Raw genomic sequence first — 15,775 nt, forward strand, 5'->3', positions numbered from 1 at the left:
TATCCCAACCAATGAGGGCAATGGGGTTGATGTGAGCGGCTCGTAGCGCCAGTGTTGCATGCCTCGGGTAGTCGTCTTTCCGCAGACTTTGGCTGGAAGCGTCTTGGCGCAGCGTATGGTGCTTCGTTTCGACATGTCCGTTCTAAGCGATGTTGCCTTATATCATGACTCCCCACATGTCTGACACGATGGAGGCCACCCTGAAAGACCAACCTTGCCGTCCGTTTCAGCTTTTCAACTTCAGCTTTGGTTTTCCCACTATATCCAGCAGTAGAATCTCCTTGTTGGCCCACGCTTTCTTTCCTTGTAGTGGAGGCTCAGTTTCTTTCCCTTAATATTCTTTCAGCCTCTTCCCGCCTTTCCGTTTATAAATAAATCGCCGTAAGTATATACGACGGCACATATCCATCCTTCCATCAGATATTTTCAAAATTTCCTAGCCATTTTTCCGTGGCGACATTTAGAGACTTGGTGCCCAAAATGGCATCAATCGCGTACGCACTTATAGAGCGCAGCTACAATGCGGACAAGAATTTCCGTGAGCATTGCACGCTCGAGACGTGTCCTCTCAGTCTTTCATACTGGGCATATCGGCCGTCACTAGCAGCCAATAGCCTCTTCCTTGCCATCTTCGGCCTGTCCACGTCCCTCTTCCTAGTCCAAGCCGTTCTGTCCAAACGCTTCCTCGGTTTCACAATCGCCATGGTGAGCGGCTGCGCGCTGGAAGTGATAGGATACGTAGGCAGGATCATGAGCTACTACAATCCCTTCAGCGAAGTTAGTATAACGTCACTTACTGCACTACTCCTGTCATCGCATCCCCAACCATCCTTCCAAGCTGCCCTCTTATCTCCTCCCTCAATTAACCCACCGCACAGAATGGCTTCCTAATGCAAATCGTCTGCCTCACCATCGCGCCCGCCTTCCTCGCTGCCGGTATCTACCTCTGCCTATCCCGCATCGTGATCACCTTCGGCCCCGAAAACTCACGCATCAAGCCGCTCTCCTACCCGCGCATCTTCATTCCCTGCGACTTCCTCTCCCTATTGCTGCAAGCCGCCGGCGGCGGCATCGCCTCAGCCGCCTCGCACCAAGACAAAAACCCCGTCGTCGGCGACAACATCATGGTCGCGGGGCTGTCGGTGCAGGTAGTCACGCTGTTCATCTTCATCTGCCTCGCAGCCGACTTCGCGATCCGCACGACGCGGCGCGTGCGCGAGCTGGGCAAGGAGCACGCGCTGGACCCGACGCACGCGCGGCTGAGGGCCAGCTGGGCCTTCAAGGGCTTCCTGGTCGCGCTGGCGTTCGCGACGCTGTGTATTTTCACGCGGAGCGTGTACCGTGTGGCTGAGCTGAGTGAGGGCTGGAATGGGCATTTGATTAAAACGCAGAGGTACTTCATTGGGCTCGAGGGCGCGATTGTCGGCGCGGCCGTGCTGGCGCTGAATGCGTTTCATCCTGGGCTGTGCTTTAGGGAGGGTTATGAGGAGAGGAGGGGGTGGGGGTTTGGAGGGAGGAAGAAGCAGGCCGGAAAGGCTGACGAGGTAGGCGAGGCGCCGGTGGTGGGCCAGGTGGGGGAGAAATAGGGCAGGATGGAGTGTTGGGTGCGGGTATGTGGGCATAAAGGGATATATAGATGGGCTTTTGGCGCTCGAGGGGCGATTTCCTACGATTAGGTGGTACATCCATCAGCGGCTTTTTGGATAATTTCATGACATCTAGAGAGTGAGGCTTTATATTAGCATATCTGTCTACATGCTCTCTCACATACGAACTCGTCTATATCCCATTCTTGCTGCAGAAGACTTCTCTACTGCGTTATGGATCGTGGCCGTCGAAGCGCCTAATTGATGGGATTTCTGTGGCGACCTAAAGCTCCAGCGTTCCTCCACAACGCCAACGAGCCAAAAGGCATACTATTCGATTCAGGGTGGGGGATGAACCCCCTCAATCAATCTGTCGACCGACTAGCGATTACGAATTATCGTCGTCAGCCTCGTCGTCAGCCTTTCGCCACCTACCTCGTGTATATAATGAGGCCCTAGACCCCCTTGCAATAAGACAGTTCTTATTCCTAATCGTCCGATGAACAGTTACAAACCTGGCCCGTCTACTATATTATCTTTAATTTAAAGCCTTGATATTTCTATTATCATCTTAATCCTGGATGCCTATAATAAACTCTTAAATTGATATACCTTATCCCCTAACCCGCTGGCGTCCACGGAGTAAGTGGTCCGTGCAGAACACTAGAATCCAAACAACGCGTACTGTCTGTATAGATTTAATCAATAGACTATCAGCCATGCCTTCCAAATTGTACTTCCAATGACGAAGACCTTGCTCAGGTGACTCATCATAATATTTAACTAAATCGGATTGTAAAAAACCACCGCTAGAGCCCTGGCCGCTGCCCAATTTCACGCCTCTCATAACAGACGATTTCGAAGTTTATGGCAAGCCAAACCTCCCACCCGGCTTTAATCTATACAATCCTTTCGCTCTATTCAGTTAATTCTTTACAGAAGAAATTATAGATAACCCAGTAGAGTAGACAAATAAGAATATAAAGCTATATCTATCGAACAATAATAAACCATAGACACGGCCATAGCAGCTAATATGCAAGGGAGAACCCAAAGCGGCTCAACTCTAAAGGGTAAGCTATATAGACCTATTTATATAAGATTTGGTAAATGTCACCAACTTCACGGTTCGATTGCGTTGGTCTAATTTGGCTAATTATTATCGATAACACGTAGACGAAATTCAGCGGGTTAAGGATACTGTTATTATCCCTTGACACGTAGGGCCCTTTGCCAAGGTCGCTTATATTCGTGACTGGATTCGATTGGATATTTGCATTAACCCAGCTTTTCCGATTGGTTGATTCTTATCGATAACCTAAGGACCAAAATTGCCGTGTCAAGGGATAGTAAAAATGCGGGCGGCAAAAATATGCATGTAAATTAACAGTATCGGGCCTTGGCGCCAAGGTTAGATTAGCGACCTGCGCAGCCTCACAATGAGCACTAAACTTTTCTCCGCTGCATCCTCACATCCAACGAATTCATTTACAAAACTCGCTTTCCATATGCATTCTCCTGTAAACTTATCTCTTGAGAGCTCTTCTCCGTCCTCCGCTCTGACCAACCCTACCGTTCATATAGAGATGCTCAGCGACGTCAATAAAAAGCTCGCCAGCTACCAGCCGTTGAGCACAAGTGACAACAGTGTTGTTGTTCTTAAGGCCTTTACCCAGTATCTGCCTCGAGACGGTATGCGGAACATCTGTGACGACATCCTTGACTGTTCTTCCGACGAGGAACTACGCATACTTGCTACACACTTAATGACTGCACTACTTGTACCTAGTATGTATCTACTTTACTCTTTATTTTGTAATATTACATTTAGCAGATTTTAAGTTCCTCTTTCTATAGTGAAAGCAAGAGGCAAGATTCCAGCAGCTTCACCATCCCCGCGGTTTGGAGCAGATGACAGTATCGACGATATTGCCTCCGAACTAGAGTCGAGCTCCCGCAACGATCAGGGGTGGCTTAAGGAGGCATGTCTCCTCCGGGATAGTAATAGATGCGTTTTGACTGAGCTTTATGATGTGGACAAGGCTGCCAAGAGCCTGTCCGGGACTGAGCGCAAACACATCACTACAATAATCACAAAGGCTGCTCATATAATTCCACTCTCAATTGACAACTTTGCAGATACTGAGGTTAATTTCTCTTTTATTAACTATGCGGTATTACCACTAATATATAGCCAGCTTAGAAACGCTGCCACAATTTTGGATGCGTTATATCGGTATTTTCCTAGAATCCGCTCCCGGATTAATTTCTCCGCCAACAAGATTAATGATACTTGCAACACTATTACTTTAGCGGATACTCTTCATGGTACATTTAGAGAATTCCAGCTCGCATTTGAACCAACTGTGCGTATAGTGTCTAAGGTATTAGGATGTTCTTTTCTAATGTTTCTAGAGTAACGAGAACATCTACCGTGTAAAGCAGTACGCCTATTTTCCAACCGTATTTAACTATTATCTCCCTAAGAGCGGTAATATCACATTTCTCGCCCATTCTGACCACAGCCTCCCAAGCGCTATTCTTTTAGAAACTCACGCCATTATTGCTAAAATTCTGCATGCGACTGGCATGGGTGAGTACATCGATGATGTTTTCCAGGAGCGGCAGCGTATTCATTGCTTCGCGCCCGATGGTAGTACAAATGTGCAGTCACTTCTAATGGTGTTTTGAGGACCAGTTAGGACCAGTTAGGGGCGTCTGGTGCTTGCAAACTTCTCACCCCCAACTATATAACTATTATAGAACTCTTATTGTATGGTTTATGGTTAACTGGTCGTGCCTGGCGTCTGGTGCTGAGTGGTGAGTGCTGGGGGATTTGAGGGGCGAGGGTGTTGCGGTGTTGACCGCATGGGAAAGGCGGCTTGGAAGGGATAGAGCAGCACCAATCCATCATCAGTTCCACCACATACAGATGGCCACGGCACGTGTTAGGGGGCCTGGCAAAACGACCGCCAAAAACGGCGTTAAAGACGTCCAGAAATGAGTATTAAATATATATATTTTTAATGGTAGAAATTGCTATCCCTTAACACGTCAATCTGGGTCCTTAGGTTATCGATAAGGATCAACTAATTAGATTAGCTAAATTTGGTAGCCGTACTTAGGAATATAAGGTTGCCATATATCTAAATCCTTCTAGTAGTCTTTAATAGCCAGCTTTATAGTAATTCCTATATAAATAAGTACCCCAAAATACGCGTAGAGTTCCTATCTATATATTAGTGTCACGGAACCCCACCGCAGGGGCCTCCATAGGAGAGCCCCGTGCTCTTACGTGTTATCTCGGTCCCAGACGATCAGCCAATCATAAGCTGCTTACATAACAGATTGATCATCTTATGTTGTTGTCGTCTAGTACACGGTTCGGAAATTTATTAATCCCTTACGCTAATTTATATATAATTCTTATACAAACTCACACGCCATACTAAATTTTTAGCCATCAATTAATAATGAACTAATACCTTTATAAACAATCGGCCAATGTTATATTCTAGAACTTTATAAGGCGATTCCAACGCTGCTAAAATTATTATAAACGGCCTGGTGGTTACTACTATATTTCGCCTTAAATAAGCGGGTCTCCCCTTTAAAGCTCCGCCTAAAACCCTACTACTATTAATTAATAATAAACTAACGCCTTTATAAACAATTGGCTAACGTTATATTCTAGAGCTTTATAAGGCAATTTTAATGCTACCAAAATTATTACAAACGGCCTAGTGGTTACCGCTACGTTTTGCCTTAAATATTACCGCTATAAACAGTAAATATTCAGCCAGAGCTATCAACCATCACTAATCCTTAACGTTTGACCTCCTATATTAATATTTATAGTAGATAAACACCTAAATAGCTAATATATTGTATCTAGATTAATTCTGTGCCTTATTACCTGCTTTATTACTCCTTCGCTACCTATACTACCCAAACATTAACCTATAAACCCCCTACCGACTCTATATTTACCAATAAGCTACATACTACTATTTAGTATAAAGAAACGCTTAAAGGCCTTAATAAGGAAGCTAAAAGTTAGATATACGCCTAGTATAGTACGCAACTGTCCTCGTACTACTAGCGAGGTAGTAGATAATACTATTGGTGTAGTAAACGTCTTTAAAAAGCAATGTACTAATAACAAGGCGTCTTAGTCACTGGTAGCAAATAGTAAAGCTTCTTAGTTACTATGGACAGATCTATAAACATCTCAACTCTCTACTAGCTTGGCCAGCTAGGATATACCTTAACTCTCTACTAGCTTGGCCTGTTAGGATATACTAAAGATACAAATAACTAGAGCTTAGAGAAAAATCTAAGATAAGAAGAAGCCTAATATAATAACTTAAGCACGAGATAACGTAATTTAGGGTACTATATTACTGCTATATGGCGACAAATTCCATGCAAAAAATAAGTAGGTAACCTATATTTGGAGGCTAATCTATAATCGCATTAATGTTATCCTTATTACACAAACTGGCTTTGGTAAAAGCCTTATTATATAAGTAATTTTAATCCTTTATAAAAATACTATATTGCTAATATTTCTTCCTTTAAATAAGATTGTAAAAGAGTAAGTTTAAAAGGTTAATCAGATTAGTAGTAATGCGCTACTCTTTAATGCTAATATTAAGGATATAAATAAAGCGCTTAAGAATGTAAGAGCCAGCCTATATACTTATATCTTTATTAGTCCTAAGCTTACTAGTATACCATCTTTTTAAGATCTGCTTAAAGACCCTAAGTTTAAGAAGTAATTAGCCTTAGTCGCTGTTAATAAAGCTTATCTTATTATATAATAAGGTAAGAAGTTTTGCCCTAAGTATGCGCAGCTACGCTATATGCGCAATCTAATTAGAAGCTCAGTTCCGTGGTTTACCTATTCTATAACTTTTAATCCAAAAACATTAGAAACGGTAAAGAAGTCCTTAGGCTTTAATAATACTAATATACACCTTAAGTAGACTTCTATTTCCCGCAGAGAGCTTATCTTTTGTTTTAGCCAGATACTAAAGAATATAATTGCTAAATACACCTTACTCCGCTTCCTTCTTAATAAGGCTATTAATCCTCTAACTATTAAAACATATATTAATCCTGCCGTCTTTTAGGGAGGGAGCCGCTTAGCTACTCCGCATAAGATTCTAAAAACTATTATATTCTTTAATACCAGAGTTTAAGCTATAGAGGTATATAAAAGCATATCTAAGTACCTATAGTAGCTATATCTAGCTTAATATACTAAGAATATCACCCGCTTAATTATGGCCGTATTCTATTAAACAACCTTATTATTTAGTAAGAAGTTAATACTAGATAAATTTAGGAAACTAGTAGAATTTTCTAAAATTCGAATTATTTTTGCTATAGAGGCTATTAGAATTAGTATTAATCTTCCGGACGTCCGTAGAGTGGTTATATATATAATACCGGCGCCTAAATAATATTTCTCTTTTCTTCTATAGCGTGGTGGTTAAGCTAGTCGTAATAGTAGAAGGGCTAAAGTAATCTTTTTATTTAAACACTAGTGCTTTAGTAAATAAGACCTACTCCTATAGCTAAAGCCGAAGGCAGTATACTGTTTAAATTCTCGCTGATAGCAATAGTCTTACGTACTATTATCCCACCCCTCTTCTACCTCTTAGCTATTACCATTACGCGAATCCTAATTACCGTTAGTTAATTCTATAAACTCGGACGACTTATTAGCCAGCGACACCATCTAGTTAAAGTAGGAAGGTAAAAAGGAAGATAAGTAGAAGCGTATAGAGATAAGAGATAAGTTTTTCTAGCTATATAACGATTATAAGTGTATTAAGGAAACACTATATAAGTATTTCGCCAAGCCTAACGCTTTAATTACTGCCAATACCGATAAAGGCTCCTACTATAGTTACTATAATAACTCCCTTTAGTTAAAAACGCCTAAACGTGAAATATATAATAAGAAGGGGGCAAATCTAAATGCCAAAAAGAATTATATCCTTAAGAGACTTCAGATATAGGCTTAGACATTAGCAGTACCTATAGCTATTAGTAGATCTGCTCTATTTCTAATATATTACACTATTGCCGTTCTATATACTATACTATATTAAATAGCATATTAATTCCACCTAATTACTATATGTAAATACCTTAACAACTATATAAATAAATGGGAGCACGTAGATCTACTATCTAAAAGTCTATAGTAGGAGCTGCGTGCGGCTAGTCTTAAATATAATTATATACTATACCCTTCTTTATAGGGTATAGATGCGATATTTAGGATTTTTAATATTAATCCGACGCCGAGCTAGAGTCAAACTTTATTAATTAACTCCCTGTTTAATGCTGCCATATCTACCGCTACCACTAGTTAAGCTATATCAGTTGCTACCGTATCCGCTATATAACCGCGACTCTCTTTAAGCCTACCCCCGCGCTAGTCTCCTCTGCGTAATACTTAGATACTATCGCCTGTAAGATATAGCCTATTAAGCTTATAAAGCCTAAATATATAATATATCTAGAACACACTAGATATAAGGAAGAGAAAGAGGTTTTAGTTATTATCGCGGTTATAAAGGGAAGGTAAGTTATTGCTATTCTAATAATATTTTTGCACCCTATATATTCCGCTAAGCCCTATTACTAATAAGCTATTTAATATATATATAGTAGTATATAGGGAGCTTTAGCTTTATAACCGGATTAATATTACTGTTGTTATAGGCAGTATAGAAGGGTAAAGCCCGACACTAAAAGATAATACTTAATTAAGTATTATAAATATAAGAACGGAATAACTTAAGTTATACTAAAGAAGTCGTTAATTAATAGAGGGTAGAGGAGAAGTTGTATTAAGGTAAGGTAAGGTTAAAACCTAAGCTCCTTTTAAAATATATATAACCCTAAGTTTTATATACGTAATAAGAAAACAAACCAAAATAACTGAGGGGCATTTAACACTACTATATTACCTCCCCTACCTAAAACGTTGTCCCCTAACGTTTCCTTATATCTCCTAAAGTGGGTAATAAATACCCTAAAAAAGAAGACACCCTAACGCCTAATACTCCTTCAACTTATTAAAAGCTGCCTATACTCCCTCCTTAATTATCGCCTCCGCTTCTTCCGTATTATCCTTATCTACTATGCCTTTTACTTTAAGTTCTGCACTCCTATTATCCTATATATTAATATCTCTAGCTTAGAGGTTTAAAGATACTTTTTCTCTAATAGTATGTATTTCTACTTACATTTTCTTCTATAAGGGAGATTGTAGAATACTAGAGTTAATTACCTACTCTCCCAAAGTAGCACCCCTTTCTGAAATTGGTAAAGGCGTTAGGCGGTGTAATACTGCTAGTTTATTAGTGTCTTTTAAGGTACTAATAACTTTCGATAATTATTTAGGGGCAGCATCCCAGAGGCTATCTCCCTCAGGCTTACTTAGATCCTTTAGTTTATGGTTAATCTCTATAGGCACTACTTTGTTATTAAAGATATTAGGACTAAGGTTTAGAGCAGTAGTCCTAGCGCCTTAAGGCGTAATAGCCCTATCTTCACCTTTAGTGTAGCCTTTAGAACCATACTCAGTTAATAAAGGAGCGCTAGAAGTTATACCCTTGTTTTTTGGATCTAAACTTAGGTCTTTAAGGTATTCTAAGTTATCTACGGGACGCCTATGGCCTTATTTTTTTACCAAAAAGTAAAACCTTACTCTAAATACCTCTTATTTAAATTTTTTAAGCTCTTTAAAACTGTTATAAACAGCCTTAGTAACACGCGCCCTATATTTTTCCTAAAATACTTTATATTTATTATTTAAGATAGAATCTAGAATTACCCGCTGTTCTACCCTTACTTAAGGATTATCCTATAAAAGTCTTCCAACTAAAGCATTTAAAAGGGCACTTTTTGCCTGTAGTTGTATATAGGCCGGGAATTTATATAAAGGAATACTAGTAATAGGTTTGCCAGTAGGAGTTAAAACCGGGGGAAAACTAGTTAGATTTATCTATGCAACCTCCTGCTAGCTCTTAAGCCTAGGGATTTCTAATTTCCTAGTATTTAGTAGGATTGCGATTAAGTCTAGAGTAATAATTAAGCGGCTTAATATTACTTAAAATACTCCTTATATAATAGTAGCTTTTATAAACCATACTTCTCCAGTTTTTAATGTAATGGGTATTTAGTTAAGCTTAAACCTCTTAGTATTAGCCCTAGTCTAGGCCGTCTCTATATTCTTAATACGCCCCCTACTATTAAGTTCTTCGCGCTCTTAAAGCAAATCTACCTATTTTGGTATATACTAATACATTCTAGGTAGGAGTTCTATATAAGACTAACTCCCCTCCTTAACTAAGGAAACATAAAAATAAAGCCAGCTATCTCTAAAATTTAGCCCTCCTTTGCGTACCTAGAGAAGATTAATTTCTAAGTTCCGTTTTTTAGGAAGATGGCCATTAAGAAACCGGAGCGCGTAGCTTGGATATGCAATAAAATAAGTAGTATTATTAGTGCGTAAAGCCATAGTGTGTCTATAGTGCTCCAGATCTATATAAACCACCTATTATAGTAAGGAATAATATATAGTCCGGAGGATACCATCTTTCTCTTCCCTAGTAGTCTTTCGCAAATGGTGTGCGTATATATTAAACTCTTCCTTAAAAATGCCTAGAATTTTGATGTCTTTCCACTATTTAAATAAATTGGCGTGGTGGATTTCGAGTAGGTCCTATTTAAGTTCCCCTTTTAAGCCTAATATAAGCTTTTTTAATCCTATACGGTTTACTAGATAATCGCTAGGCTATATAGCAGAATAAGCGTAAATTTTAAGGTTATCGTTTATATGCTCTAGGCAACTATTCTTTTTAAACTAGAAATAGGAGCTTTTAGCTATTTAGAGAATGTTAACAGTATTATAGTTCTTAGAGACTAAGTGGATTTATAAATATAAATTAGTAGAAGAAACGCTAGCATCCAATCCTAATAACCCTACTATTTTTTAAAGATGCATCTGGTATAACGCATGGACTTTTGTTCTATTTCCTTACTAGGCTATAATAAATTAGTGCAAGATAGAAAAGATACTGTCTTTTAGCTCTTTCTTAAAATTAAGGGCCTTAATTAATTTAGCTAGCGTTTTAGAATGATATAAGCATTTCATTTTCCGCTTTGGCCGTGCTTTTATAACAATTACCTCTCCTTTAGTAATTATTGTTGCTTTTCCCTTCCGCCTGTTAGCTCTACTAGAAGCCAGAGGCTCCGTAGGTCCTATCTTTAGCTTCTTTTTTAGGGATTTCTTAAAAGCTTTCTCAGCCCTGCGTTTCTGTAGGGAGCCGGTGATAAGGTTATCCTCTAAAGACGTAGATTTATTAGATTTAGAGTTTTCTCCTTGCGCTTTAGGTACCTTACCTCTAAACAGAAATAAGCTACGCAGCATTCTTACATTTAAGCCTTTAACCTCCTTAAAAGGTAATAGTAGAGGTGCTAGAGTAACTGGCTCTAGTGTAGATTCCTCTTTAGTTTTAATAGTTAAGGCTAGCACTAAAAGCTTATAGCCTTAGCTTAGATAACGAACGAGTTTCTATTTCTTAATTAACTCCTTATTAACTACCAATCTAAATTTGTAGGCGGTAAGAAAGTCTAAGGGTGTTAGGTATAGGGTCCTTAAGATCTTAGCCTTTAAGAGTTCTAGGCGGCTTAGTATTATATTATTAATTATTTTTAACGCATCTTTCCTGGAGATTTAACTTCTTTTTACCTAATTAATAAAGATATGGATGCTTTTAGTGCGTAATATGTGTAGAAGAGCTTACAGGGACCTTCTAAAAATTCCTCTCCCCACTCCTTCTTAATTATATTTCGCACCGCCTTAATTTTATTAATTTTATAGGTAATTTTAGAGAGCTTTTTAATGTCCGCAAAGGCGTTTTCCTAATCTTTATTTCCCAAATTTCCCTTAAGCTTATTATCCTTCTTAATCTTAACTATTGCATTTTTTATAGCCTTAACTACATTATGCTCCTAGTTTATAATAGCCTATATTAAACTATAATAGATATTTACGCGCTAATTAACTAGGTGGCTTTAGGCGGCCCTAAGAATAACCTCTATTATTTGCGCCTTTTCTTAGTATATAAGGGCTATTAACTAAATAGTAGAAGGCAGAGGCGCGGGAGGCAGAGGTATAGAAGGTAAAGGTGGCGGCTTTCCTTTTAAGCGGAGTTCTATAGTTCTAGATATTTTTATAATAATATTTCGTATATGTAACGGGCGTATAGGTAGTATTTTAAGATAAAAGTTATAATAGTGTTTTCTTAACGTAAAAGAAAAGTAAATAGGCGCGTATAACTAAATAAAATAAGATAATAAGAAATTAAAACAAAGGCCTTATAATATTTTCCAGAAAAAGGTAAATTAAAAAGAACCGTTACGTAAATTATTAATATATTAAGGAACTTTAACCGGCGGTTAAAGTTATTTAATTAGTTAGATTTTCCTTACTAAGACTTTTCCATAACAATAACATTAGTTAGTACTAAAAATTAACTTTAACCTCTAATATGCTTAACCAAGGTTTCTTAAAGTAAGTAGCTCTTCTCTTAACTTAAAAGGAAATAAAAATACTAAATTAAAAATTATAGAGCATAAAAATATAAAATACTTATAAGAGATAGTTACTAGTAATAAGAATAAAAGGAAGAAGACTATATATAAAGTTATTCTCTATAAGAGCAGTTGTTAAGACTAAGGATTTAGAACCAGCTTTAAAGAAGTAAACTCTTTTCCTAATTACTTATAGCAGTAAGGTAGGAGTGTAGTAGAAGACTCTTAGTCTCTAAGAGTGCTAGCTATTATAGTGCCGAGTGTTCCTTAGATAAGCCTTACTTATAGTTACTTTACGCATTTGTTATGGAGATAAAGAGAAGAAAGAGAAAGAGTTGCTGCTTATAGTAATAGGTGTCCTAAGTAACGGCTTGCCTATAGAAGGATTTTCGTAGAAGACCGTCTCTTAGTAGAGCTATAATCCTTAAGATGTAATGAGATTATAATATAATTAGAAGGGAGGAACGTATATAAAGGATAGGTAGAATTAACTATAACTATAATATAATTTTGGTTAATTACCGTTTATAAAGGCTTTCTCTTTTACTTTTTTCCTTCTGCTTTCTTTCCTTAAAAGGGTTTAATTAAGCTTAGCTTATATAATCCTTATACTAATAAAGCAGTACGGCGCTATACCGGTATAGCAGGAAACTGGCTATTTGTCTTTTAGGAAGCTTAAAGGAACTCTTTTAATAAGTAGTGGCGATTAAGTTGCTTAAATAAGAGGGTAGAAGGACTTTTATAGACGAGAACTCGGCTAATTCTTCCCAGAGATTACCTTTTCTCTACCTACACTACGGCCTCCTCCTTAGGTACCTCCTCTTCTATAGGGACCTCTTCTATATTATATTGCTTTTATTTATATAGCCTTCTAGTCTAACTTCCTTAAGATCTTATATAAGGAACCGTTTTAACCTATTCCTATATAGATTGCCTTTTATTTTAGTACCATTAAGTTTATAAAACCCTTTTTCTAATACCATTTTAATCCGGAAGGGACCCTGCTATTTTAGCTATAGCTTTTACTACCGCAATATATCTTTTGCCTTCTTTATATCCTATACTAGCATAAGCCCCTCAGACTTAAGCTTGCCCTTATAGGTATTCTCTATTAGCTAGACAATAGCGGCGTATCCTCTCCTAAGCTTCTTCGTTATTTATCTCTTATTACTTAAACTGTTTTATTCTTAGAATAATTAACTCTTCTATTGTCTTTACCTTATTTTACAGGAGTATCTACTATATAGGAAGGCAGAGTTTAATTAGGGGTATATATTCTTATCTATAGAGCATTTAAGCTAGTATTATTCCCGTTATTACCTTAACCGTTGTTTAGTTAGCCTAAAGCGCTTTCGTTAGATTCTGCACCCAGTCGCCTCTATACTTCGCTAACGCTGCTACTAGAGGCTAATGTCCTCTCTTAACTAGGCCTTATCCTTATAGATAGTAGGCTAATATAACTACTTAATAAATCCTATATGTTTCTGCGAGAATAGTAACTATATCCTTATTCTCTAGTCCTCCGTTAACAGAGAGTTGTCTAAACACTCCCTATCTTAGATAACCTCTTCCTATAGAAATTTCGCTACTGCTTTAAATGTTATATTTATTAGAGCTCTTGCCTCTAGCTAGCCTAAAAGGTACTCTCTAGCTACTACCAGATACTACTTTCCCAATTTAGCCGTTGGCGTATAGACAATATCTATTAAGGCCTATTCCTAAAGGGTAGCCGTCTAAGTTAGATATAAGGCTTCCTCCGTAGAGGTAGTAGAGAAAGTGGTAGAAGCTATAGTAGAAGCTAAGGAAGAGGAGTAGATTTAAGAATCTTATTAAAAATATTATTGAAGTTAAACTAAGTATCTAATATTTTAATAAGCTTATAGGTAAAGCTATAGGTTAATTAAATCTAGCTACTTTTTAAAAGGGAAGGTAATATATAGACACTAATCTAATTATAGTAGTAAATAATAGAGAGCTAGTATGGAAGGGCAAAGCCTAATACTAAAAGATAATACTTAATTAAGCATTATAAGGGGAATGGGACTAGATAAGTCATGCTAGAAAGATAGAAGAATAACTAGAGGGTAAGTTAGATTTTTTTTAGGATGAGGTTAAAGCCTAGGTTGCTTCTATAATATATATAACCCTAAGCCCCCTATATATAATAAGAAATGAACTAAAATAACCAAGGAGCGTTCCACACTACTATATTACTACCCCCACCTAAAACATTATCCCCTAACGTTTCTTTACAGACCCCATTTGGTAGGTAAGGAATACTTAAGGATAGAAAAAAACAACCTAACACCTAGTACACCTTTAACTCCTCCAAAGCTGCCTGCACCCTTTCCCCATTTATCGCCTCTGTTCCATATTATTTACGCCTTCCGCCTTAAGCTCTGCATTTACATTATTTTACGTATTAACGACACCAACCTAGAGTTTTAAAGACACCTTTTTACGGACAGTATTTATTTCCGCTTATATTGTCTTCTACATAGGAGGTTAGAGAACACTAGAATTAATCGTCTATTCTTTTAAAGCAGTACCCTTTTTTAAAATTGGTAAAGGCGTTAGGCGGTATAATACTACTAGCTTATTAATATTCTCTAAAGTATTAATAAATGCCAGCAAATATTTAGAAGTAGTATTTTAAAAGCCATCTTCTTTAAGCTTACTTATATCCTTTAGCTCCCGGTCAATTTCTATAGGCGCTACCTTATTATTAAATATATCAGGACCAAGGTTTAGCGCAGCAGTCCTAGCGCCCTAAGGCGTAATAGCCCTAGCCTTACCTTTAGAATAGCCTTTAGAACCATAATTGGTTAGCGGAGGAGCGCTAGAAGTCATATTAGCTAAGTTATATTCGTATTCTAGATCCGAAACCAAGTCTTTAGGATATTCTAGGTCATCTGCAGGACGCTTACGCCCTTATTCTTTTGCCAAAAAGTAAGACTTTACCCTAAATACCTCTTGCTTAAATTCCTCTAGCTCTCCAAAGCTCTTATAAACAGCCTTAGTAATATACGTCCTATGTCTTTCCCGAAATACTTTATATTTATTATTCAATAAAGGATCTAAGATTAACTGTTGCTCTCTTCTTACTTAAGGGTCGTCCCATAAAAGTCTCCTAACTAAAGCATTTAAAATAGCGCTCTTTGCCTATAGCTATATATAGGCCGGAAACTTATATAGAGGAGCGTTAGAAATAGGTTCGCTAGTAGGAGTTAAAACTAGGGGAAAAGTGTCTAGATTTATCTATATAACGGCCTGCTAGCTCTTAAGCCCAGGAATCTCCAATCTCTTAGTATTTAGTAGGATTGCGATTAAGTCTAGTGTAATAATTAAGCAACTTAATGTTGCTTAAGAGGCTCCTTATGTAATAGTAGCTTTTGTAAACTATACTTTACCAGTCCTTAACGCAATAGGCATCTAGTTAAGCTTAAACTTCTTAGCATCAGCTTTAGTCCAGGCAGTTTCTATATTCTTAATACGCCCTCTACTATTAAGTTTCCTACGTTCTTAAAGCAAGCCTACCTATTCCGGTATATACTAATGCATGCTAG

General features: G+C 37.9%; 2 protein-coding genes across 2 annotated transcripts; both read left to right on the forward strand.

Moving 5' to 3' along the window:
• Positions 1-189: 189 nt before the first annotated feature.
• Positions 190-1,832, forward strand: K441DRAFT_627285 (putative sphingoid long-chain base transporter RSB1). Its single transcript, XM_067646165.1, has 2 exons — positions 190-777; positions 879-1,832. The coding sequence occupies exons 1-2, from the start codon at positions 481-483 to the stop codon at positions 1,584-1,586; spliced, it is 1,005 nt and encodes a 334-aa protein (XP_067509579.1). The 5' UTR covers positions 190-480; the 3' UTR covers positions 1,587-1,832.
• Positions 1,833-3,075: 1,243 nt separating this feature from the next.
• K441DRAFT_652457 (uncharacterized protein) lies at positions 3,076-4,584 on the forward strand. The gene is made up of 4 exons (XM_067647370.1): positions 3,076-3,374; positions 3,444-3,733; positions 3,785-3,952; positions 4,002-4,584. The coding sequence occupies exons 1-4, from the start codon at positions 3,095-3,097 to the stop codon at positions 4,275-4,277; spliced, it is 1,014 nt and encodes a 337-aa protein (XP_067509580.1). The 5' UTR covers positions 3,076-3,094; the 3' UTR covers positions 4,278-4,584.
• The last annotated feature ends 11,191 nt before the right edge of the window (positions 4,585-15,775 follow it).

This window comes from Cenococcum geophilum (genome assembly GCF_001692895.1).
Source record: "Cenococcum geophilum 1.58 unplaced genomic scaffold K441scaffold_3, whole genome shotgun sequence".
Taxonomy (NCBI): domain Eukaryota; kingdom Fungi; phylum Ascomycota; class Dothideomycetes; order Gloniales; family Gloniaceae; genus Cenococcum; species Cenococcum geophilum.